This window comes from Jaculus jaculus, chromosome 3 (genome assembly GCF_020740685.1).
Source record: "Jaculus jaculus isolate mJacJac1 chromosome 3, mJacJac1.mat.Y.cur, whole genome shotgun sequence".
Classification (NCBI taxonomy): Eukaryota; Metazoa; Chordata; class Mammalia; order Rodentia; family Dipodidae; genus Jaculus; species Jaculus jaculus.
The window spans coordinates 142,605,580-142,615,735 of record NC_059104.1 but is presented as its reverse complement, the minus strand read 5'-3'; the positions used below and the strand labels follow the sequence as shown (position 1 = coordinate 142,615,735).

At 47.6% G+C, this 10,156-nt stretch overlaps 1 protein-coding gene across 1 annotated transcript in view; it reads right to left on the bottom strand.

Annotated features, from left to right (window-relative positions):
* Positions 1–289: 289 nt before the first annotated feature.
* Fam174b (family with sequence similarity 174 member B) overlaps positions 290–10,156 on the bottom strand; it is a 36,318-nt gene continuing 26,451 nt past the window's right edge. The window contains exons 3-4 of the mRNA XM_045146102.1: positions 8,499–8,630; positions 290–2,062 (exon numbers count right to left, since the gene is read on the bottom strand). Of these exons, the coding sequence (XP_045002037.1) occupies positions 2,059–2,062; positions 8,499–8,630 (136 nt within the window). The 3' untranslated portion in view covers positions 290–2,058. The remainder of the gene's footprint in view (positions 2,063–8,498; positions 8,631–10,156) is intronic.

Sequence of the window (10,156 nt, the reverse complement as noted above, 5' to 3'; positions counted from 1 at the left end):
CATAATTGGTTCTCTATCCTTTATAAGCACTTAGAATATCCAAACACAAGGAGGACAAAAACAAAAAGTCAGCTTCCAGAAAATAAATCTACAAATGTGTGTATAAAAAAATAGCATGTTCCCAACCCATATTGTTCCATTCCAAATCCTTTTTCTAAAGTACCAGGATACAGACAACCTGTCGAGACCCCAGCCCACCTGATCATCACCCTTGTGCCCACATTTTTAACCACAGAAAGTCATTTACTAGCCTCCACCAGAAATCATCCAAACTCAATGCAAATGTGGCTCATTTTAAAAGGTCTTTATTTTTTTTTCAAGGGTCTTGATTTAAAGGCTGGTGGCACCGAAGTGTCACCAAGGATTTGAAAGGTCACTGCCACTGCCATTCCTGCCAGGCCCAGGGGTGAATGGCTGATGGGCAGATTCGTGGTGTTTTATCTGTAAGGCAGAAGAATCCTGCTGTCCTGACAATTCAGCTGCAGTTGTGGGTCAGGAGTGAGAGGCAGTGGTTCCAGTTCCAAGGCTGAGAGGATGCACAGCTGCAAGGTGCTTCCTGGAGTCACCGACACGGCCCCCTCCTCTGGCAAACAAAGGGCAGGGAGGGAGGGAGGGAGATGATGACAGAGGAGAAATGAAGGCGCTCAGGAGAGCAGGCACAACACCGTGGCCAGGACCAGGCTTCCGGGGGTCTCCCTACTCCCTGTAGAGAACAACACGCCTCTACTGAGCTGCAGAGCAGCCGTGCCCAGCTGGGCCTCAGGAGCCAGGGCAACCTTTCCCACTTACTGCCACCGCCGCCATGGCCCCTGTCAGGAGAGTGGACAGCCTGCAGGTAGGGCTGAGGCCAGTGTGGTGAGAGGTTTCATCCAAAGCGATGGAATGGGGCAACAAAAGGGTAAATACTCAGACCCTAGAGCAAAGGCAAGACGGTGAAAAAGAGCTAAAGAACAAATGCCATTCCAGACTCAACAGACTCCTGGGTCCCAAAGGCACTGCTGCTAGCCTTGCTCCGAGAACCATCTATGAGAAGCAATTCAGAAGGGCAAGTGGCAGGCCTTCAGGAACCTGAGTAGCCCACTGGGGCCTGCTTCCTTCGGGCACCCCGGCACCTGCCTGAGCCCTTCTCCCTCCCATGCCAGTGGGTCGAGGAGGGCTTCCAATCCAGCACGGCCCAGACTGACTTCATAGTGTGCCTTCTTTTAATTCTTTTGTGGGTTTTTTTTTCAGCTATCCAAACCACCATTCATTTAAATTGCCTCAGTGGCTTTTTAACATATTTCTCAGACAGACAACACAGAACTATGGACAAGACAGAGAAATGTCTTAAAACCTCCAAAACAACTGCTAACAAAAAGCTGCCTAGTGATTTCCTTTCCCTCGAGGGGAGAAATTATTTGATAGGTATGCACACCCACGCACGTGCACATACAATTTGTTCCCTGATATTGGAAATTTGAAATTCTTTGTGAACTAGCCATGACTATTTCTGCTTAAATTCTTAAAAGGGGGCAGTGCAGCAAAGTCCTGATGTATGTACTCTTCATACTGTGTACTCGTCTGTGGAGCTGGTCCGGCTCTAAGCATGTCCACTCCGAAATGTCCCACAGCCCCGTACCAAAATAAAGTCAGGCCTGTCGAAGTCAGGAAGATGCCAGAAAGAAGGCGGGGTCAGCAACCCGCACGCAGCTGCAGCCCCGGCTCGTGAGATGCTCGGCCCTCCTCACCTCAGCTCCGCTCTCCTCAGCAGCCTCTGGGAAAAAAGCTCTTTCTAATCAACATGTTTCCACCATTGGCTTCTTAGGAGGGCAGAAAAACCCCTTCAAGGGTATGGGGCATTTCAAAGGGGCACCCAAGGGTGGCTGAGGGGGGCCTTGTGTGCTGACTTGGAGACATTCTGGGCAGATGCCGGACATGCACACTGGAGCCAGAGTTGCACAAGTAACATTGGCTTTTGTTTGTTTTGACACCTCAGGTGAGAGACAGCTCCTGGATCCTCGCACCCCAGGCTGCAGCTGACCAACTTTCCACAGAACGCCAACACAGTAGAAAACGGTTTTACCTGGAAGAAAAGAAAGACCAGGAGTTATCCACCGCCTTCCGTCAGCGCATGGAGCCCATCTGGCTCTCCCTAGTAGCTTCTATCCCGTGAGCCGCATTGTCGCCCTGACCACACTTAGCCTACTCTAGCCACACACGAGCCATTTTCTCGGATCCTGACACACTCCCCACATAAGACCTTTGAACAGGCATCTGCAAGGCACGCTCCACTCTTCAGGTAACTCCATCCCTCAGCTCCCAGGAGACTTCCCTGGTTCCACACACAGCCTCTTTCCACCCTTACAGCCTTCCTTCCTAACCCCTCTACAGATGTTCAGGCCAGCTTGGCAAACCATTTCTATGAACATCCAAGAGTAAATATTTTAGAATTTGCAAGTGCTGCCGTCTCTGTTATATCAAAAAAGCAATTCAGACAAGTACAGGATGCTTGGTACATGGCTGTATTGTGATAAAAACCTGATAAACATTCACCTTGCATGTGTCATGAACCATTCTCCTTCTGACTTGTAAACAGCAGTCTAGAAATCTGAGCTGGGCAGGGCAGGGCACCCCTGTAATCCTGCACGCGGCAGGCCCTTGGGCCATGCTGTCCCCTCTCCACTCTAAGGAGAATCACAAGCGTGAGACCAGCCTGACCTATATAGTGAGACCCTGGCTCAAAAAAACAACAAAAGAAAAAAAAACTAAAAGAAGAAATAGAAATCATTCTTAGCTCTTGAGCTGTTGTTAATTGGATCTGTACCCTCTCTCAAAAGGCCAAAAGGTGGGGGCCCAGCAAGAGGTCTTCAGGTTGCAGGGGGGGCATACTGCCCACAGGGATTCTGGGACTCAGGTCTCCTCTTGGTGTGCTCCCCGGCTCCTGCTGTGGTGAGTGGTTTTGCCCCACTACACCTGCCAAGATGCACGGCCTCACCACACAGCCAAGGGGACCACGCACTGAAACCTCCAAAAGAACGTGCCAAAATCTTTCCTCTTTGTAAGTTGTCTTGGGTATTTACTCTTTTTTTTCCACTGTCCCCACTTTTAATATAGTACTGGAAGTCGTAGCCATACAAATAAGGTAAGAGACACACATAAAAGGGATACAAATTGGAAAGGAAGACATCAAGTTATCATTATTTGCAGATGACATGATTCTATACATAAAGGACCCTAAAGTCTCTACCAGCAAACTGTTAGAGCTGATAAACACCTATAGCCATGTAGCAGGATACAAAATAAACACAGAAATCAGCAACCTTCCTATATGCTAACAACAAACACATAGAGGATGAAATCAGAGAACCATTCCCATGCACAATTGCAACAATAAATAAAGTACCTTGGAATAAACCAACCAAGGAAGTGAAGGATCTCTACAATAAAACTTTAAAACACTCAAGAGAGAAATTGCAGAAGATGCTAGGAAATGGAAAGACATCCCCTGTTCTTGGATCAGAAGAATCAATATTGTGAAAATGGCAATCTTACTGCAAACGAACTTCAGAAGCCTATGTCGCCTTATGCATCTGGCTTACATGGGTAATGGGGAGTCGAGTCTCAAACCAGGGTCCTTAGGGACAAGGTGTTTTCTTACAGTAATGCAAACCTGATTAACATGATAGAGCCAAAACAGGCCAGGGGCGAGAACAGGACGCAGGCCATGAGTTGACAAGCCCTGGATTATGTCTCTGACTGGTGTCTGTCTCCTGCTTGATTCCAGGCTCTTACAACCATATATATATATAAATGAAGGTTTAACAGAATTTAAGAACACTAAGTGAAGGGCTTCAGAAACCCTACCGAACAGCAGGCCAGAGAATAGGCAGCCAATCTCTACCACTACCCCAACACAGAAACGTCCGAGAATGCCAACGTCTGCTGCCCTTGGAGGACAGCAGGTAGATGGACTCCACACAGGTGTACCTCCACACCACCGACAGGTACTGCCGCGGTGGGGATGTCCCAGCACAATTGTCCCGGTGACCGCTCACCCTGCAAGACTCCTAGAAACACCCACAGGGAGCCTCTGGAACATCCTGTGTCTTCATCCCATGGGTGGCTGCTTATACCCGTCCCACACACCGATAAGAAAAGATGGCCACACTTGGACACACAGGGAGGAGAAGCTGCAGATCATAAGGGAGCCCCACACTCATGAGCTCTCGCCATTCCCAAGCCCCTTCCACAGCAGAACACAGGGTACAGCGTTAGCAGAAGAAACTCCAGAGCCCAGCCACCCCGGGCTCCTTAGAAAGAAAGAAACGCTGGGCGTGGTGGTGCACGTCTTTAATCCCAGAACTCAGAAGGCAGGAGTTAAAATCTCTGTGACTTCGAGGCCAGCCTGAGACTAGATGGTAAATTCTAGGTCAGCCTGGGCTAGAGTGAGACAAAAAAAAAAAAAAAAAAAAAACAGAACCATCCATAAGCAGTCACCACCATAGCGGTTACAAGATCCCCGGTGCACTTACAGCCCGGGCCTCAGCCTCCGATAAGGAGGCCACTTCTGTTTCCTCCCCCGCTGGACCCACTCTGCAAGGTCCTCTGGTTACAAACAGTGCACAGCATGGCCTTGCTCCCCAGACTAGAGGCCAAACACAGTCTCCCTGCAGTGCCACAGAAATCTCATCAGTTTCTAATTATTCCTGCAGGAAGCTCTATCCATAAGAGACAACAGGTGGACATGCTTAGAATGCAGGCCCCTACCCACTCAGGGCCACATCATTTCCGCACATGAGAAAAGGGGCACAGAGATCCCCTTCCCACTGAGAGACAGGGCTGGCAGGAGCAGGCGCCTTCTCCAGCAGTCTTGGGCGACACTGGTGTTGGCTTCCAGGCTGCCTGCTATACAAGTGGAAGTGTCTGCATCTGCCCTTTCTTGGGCGATGCCAAAGGGTGTAACAAAAGTCTCCTGTAATAAACCAGGAATGCACAGAGGCCCAAAACATCAGCTGATACAGCATGCCAGACCAACCAAGCACAAAATGCAAGAAAAATCAAAACGTCTCTTGAAATATGCAACCCAGGGTTCTCTGTGCTCTATTTAGCTATCATTTCCTCCTGCCCCCTTCTAATTACCCTTCTCAAATAAAAAGCTGAAGCCTTTATCCCAGCATCTTGTCGAAGCACTGGCAGTCTTAAGGATAACACTTCTGGATGTATGGAGCACAAAAAGCAGTACTGCTAGGCTAGGGGTATAGCTTAGACGTAAAGCACTTGCCGAGAACGCGTGAGGCCCTAGGTTTGACACCTGCCTGGCAGAAAACTTTAAGAAAACAAGCCTGGCTAATCAGGTTCCAAGTCACACAATGTGACTGGAAACTTCCATATGCAATAATCAGAGGCAGGTGACCCACCTCACTACAGTGGTGCTAAAAACATGGTTCTCCTCTTCCCACTTGACCATAAAATAACCCAAAGTCATAATTCAACCACACCCAATTTAAAAGTGGTCTCTGTCCCATACAGTGGTGGCATGCAGCTCCTCAGCTTGGGCTCATGTCTGTTACAGGACTTGTGTTTGCTTCCTGGAGCCCCTTAGTATCTCTCTTCCCACCACTGTATGGGACAGAGAGGGAGCGCTTGTGACTCAAGTGGCCCATGGAAACACGCCAGAGCTGGGAGGCCTGGCTTCTCGCTGATTTTCACCCTTGCTCCAAGCCAGTGAGCAAACTTGCCCTTTCAAAACACGGAAGTATTTTCTGCTACAGTAGCACCTACCAAATGGTCCGATGTAATCACTTACCTCTCCCAATGAATCTCCCAGCCAGCAACAGTGCCCACACAGGACGAATTACCAGCCCAGAAAGAAAACCGTTCCACCATTTGAAGAATGGAGGTGTGTAGAAGTCTTAGGCTACACTGACACCCAGGCCATCAAGAAAAGACCCTATTAATGAGAGCCTCTTGAGGGAATTTTAGGGTCTTTTTTCTTTTTCTTGATTTTAGAGACAGGTTCCTGTTGGGCTGCCCAGAATGACGCCAACCTCAAGATCCTCTGCCTTGCTCTCCAAAGTACTGGAATTATAGGCACAGAACCCCACTCCCAGATCAAAGCCTTTTCTTATTTAGTGAGATGTGAAGACAAGGGTTCCCATGGAATCAGTTCAGTCAGCCAGTATGGACAAGACACTGTCGATGGCTTGGAATTGAAACAGTGATGCATCAAGCCACTCCAGCCACTAAGGGCTCCCTGTCGTATGATACCTACGTCTGCAGGAAGCAGCAGATCCATTTTATAATGAATGAGGACACACTTGTAATGCCCGTACTTGGAGAGGCTAGGGATTATCATGAGTTAGAGAGTTCAATACCAGCCTGGACTACATACAGAGTTCCAGCCAGCCAGGGCTATGAGACTGTTTCTGAATAAACACACACATACTGAGGACATAGTTTTCTTTACATTTTGTTTCAATACAATATAAAACAGAAAAAGTGGCTTAGCAATAAAACCAATATAATCACTAATAATACTATGTTTGGGCTGGAGAGATGGCTTAGCAGTTAAGCGCTTGCCTGTGAAGCCTAAGGACCCCGGTTCAAGGCTCAGTTCCCCAGGTCCTACGTTAGCCAGATGCACAAGGGGGCGCACGCGTCTGGAGTTCGTTTGCAGAGGCTGGAAGCCCTGGCACGCCCATTCTCTCTCTCCCTCTATCTGTCTTTCTCTCTGTGTCTGTCGTTCTCAAATAAATAAATAAAATATTTTTAAAAAATAATAATAATAATAATAATACTATGTTTACATTATTTTGTGGTATGGATGAATATTATGGATTCACTTGATAATTTACAAAAGAAGTTCTTGCCCTAAAATACAAAATATAACTAATAGGTTTTCTCATATTTTGTTATCTATAATCAATCAGTTTCAATGCGTAATTGTTCTTTGTAAAATTTAAATGTGATTAATAAACTCTACATCTAAAACTGGTAAGTAGGGCTGGAGATGGCTTAGCAATTAAGGTGCTTGCTTGAAAAGCCAAGGGACTCAAGTGTGACTCCCAGGACCCACGTAAGCCAGATGCACACAGTGGCACAAGTGTCTGGAGTTTGTTTGCAATGGCTGAAGGTCCTGGCACACCCATTTTTTTTTCTCTCTCTCTCCTCTATCTGCCTCTTTCTCTCTCTCTCAAATAAAAATAAAATATGTTTTAAAAATGATATGTACATATTCCTAAAGTATAGCCTTTTATTCAGACATAAATATAAATAAAATACTGTGGTTAAGGTACCATGTACATATATATGTACAAAAATCTATAAGTGTATCTAATGAAATTTACTTTTGAATTCATGAATAAATTTTTGAAAGTATTAAAAGATGTTTTTTGAAATACTTACATAGCTAGGTATAGTGGTGCATGCCTTAAATCCAAGCAACTCAAGAGGTGGAGGCTGCAGGATCAAGTCAGCGACATAGCAAATTCAAGGCCAACATGGGCTACATGAGACCTTGTCTCAAAAAAAAAATCCTAAATAAGTAAGTTAAATACTAAATAATGGAAAGTCATCCCTGTTCACAGACTAGAAGAGTCAGTATAAGTGTGGTGGTTCTCCCCAAACTGCCCTCTAGAGTTGATATTTGCTGAGTCTGACAGCCACTGATTTGTGCAGGAAGATCAAGGACAGGCGTCAGGACCGCACGGAAATCACAGCAGGTGAAGAAGGGCTTGATGCCCCAGGTATAGAGAAAGCACAGGATGGACGGAACTCAAACCAGGACACCATATGAAGTTTCATTTCATTTTTTCTACTCCCTGGGCCTTGTGAAAGCAATCCCCTCTCTGGTCCTTCAAGGCACAGCTCTTCCACTGAGAGTCTCCCACACTAAAATCACCCCTCAGAGATCTAAAGCTCATACTGCCTAAAGGCTGGAAAGGCAGTCAAGACTCTCCTACAGACTGCCTTTAGGAGTCATAAGTAAATTTCACCCCAACAGGAACCCTCACCACCATCTACCCACATCCTTAACTGGTGGAAAGGGTGTAGCTCAGGCTAGAACACCCTGCCACCCAAAAACACACACACACACACACACATGTAGCCAGTGCATGGCCAGCTCCTTGTCTGAAGTCTGGCTTACTCAGCAATAGCCGGGTGTGGTGTGGTGGTTTACAGCCATAATCCCAACACTCAGGGAAGCTGAGGGAGAAGGACTGCTGTGAGTTGACAGCCAGCCTTACTAGACTGAGACCCAGCCTTAAATACAAAGCAAAAAAGAGGATGGAGGAGGAGGAGAAGCAGCAGCAGCAGCAGTGGCAAATAGCCTTCTCGTCAGAAAAAGCTGGGAGTACACATTCCTCTCCCACGTTCCTGGGTGCTATGGCACCCTGCTCCATGAGAGCACCACCCCAAGGCCATCACTTAGGGAGACAATGACACATGAATGCCACAGCTGAACCATCCCGCCCAACTGACCCCCAGAGCCCAGGAGGAAGCCCCTGCCCGGCCCGCACCTGTACTTGATGTCAAATACTGTGGAGTCCTCATCCTCATCGTCCTCTTCGTTCAAAGGGGCCATCTCCACGCGCTCGGCAGGAGTGGTGATGATGTCGTACTTGCGAGTCTTCTTCAGTCTCTTTCCCAGCCTGGAAGAGGAGAAGCACATTCATGGGGCCACATCTGGGAGAGAGGGCTGTCCAGGCCAAGCCTCAAAGGCTCCACGCAGATGCGGCAGCCGAGGCAAGGCTGGGTTCCCTCCCTGCCATCTGCAGACACCAGGTTCTGACTGAGGCAGAGCATACTCTGCCCACTGAGCCCAGGAGACCCCCTAACCCTTTATCCTCGCTCATTAAGCAGAAATACCTGTGCACCAATAACTCGGTAATTGAGACAAAGAATATTGAATGCAGTATTTTTTTGGATAAGGGACAGGGACTGTTTTTGTATGTGTGTAGTGGATATATAGTTTGTGTGTAGGTGCACGCACTCACGTCTGTATGTATGTACGTATGTATGTATGTATGTATGTATGTGTCTGTGCCTGTGCAGGCCGGGACACTCACACTAGGCGTCTTTGTACAGCACTCCATTCTATTTACTGAGGCAGCGAGTCTGCTGGTCAGCTAGCCCAGGCATCCCTTGCCCCCACCTCCCAGGGCTGGTGTCACAGTCAGGCAGACACACCATCCTGCACGCACACGGGTGCTGGGGATCTGAACTCCAGTCTTCATACCGACATAGCTTAAGAAGTATAATTTGGGGCTGAAGAGGCAGCACAACTGGCAGAGCTCCTGCTGAGCACAGACGCATCCCTGGTTCAATCCCCAGCCCTGCACAAACTTAAGCCATCCTAGCATTCAGTAGGTAGAGACAGGAGGATCAAAAATTCAAAGTCATCTTCAGCTGCGTAGTGAGTTCAAGGGCCACCTGGGCTACATGGGACTGTACCTTAAAATAAAAAAAAAGTTACTATGAATCATGGTAACATTTAAAAGAAGATGAAGGTAACGGGGGGTGGAGAGGTGGTTCAGTGGTTAAAGGCACTTGTTTGCAAAGTCTGTTGGCCCAGGCTCAATTCCCTAGCACCCACATAAAGCTGGACACAAAAAATGGCACATATGTCTCGAGTTCATTTGCAGTGGTAAGAGACCGTGGTATGTCCCATATACACATACATGCACACATGTACGCACACACACAAATGCAAATAAATCTTAAAAAGAAGATAGTGGAGAGATTATGATCAAATTACAATATGTACAGGTATGAAAATTCTCAACTAAAAGATGTTTAAATCTGCCAGGGCCCAGGAGAAACTGCAGAAGCAGCAACATGAGCACTGTTCTTATTACGACCCTCACAACCAGCTCCAGGACAATGGTGACAGACACAGTTATCAATCAAAACCCATTTAAGCAGAAACCCAGGGGCTACAGAGAACTCAGCACTAAGTCAGAACACCAACAGGCCATGGCTCCAGAAACAGTGTGGAAGAGGGGCCAGAAAGACTGTAAGAGCCACAGAGTGGGTAGGAATGCCCTGAGGCCTGGTCCCCTGCCTCCCCACTACCTCACAGGGACTAAGGCCTTCATAACCCCACAGTGAACCATGACCCCACTGAGGAGGGCCCCCAGGAAATGGGAGCAGGTGCAAGGGAGTAAAAGAGTATAAG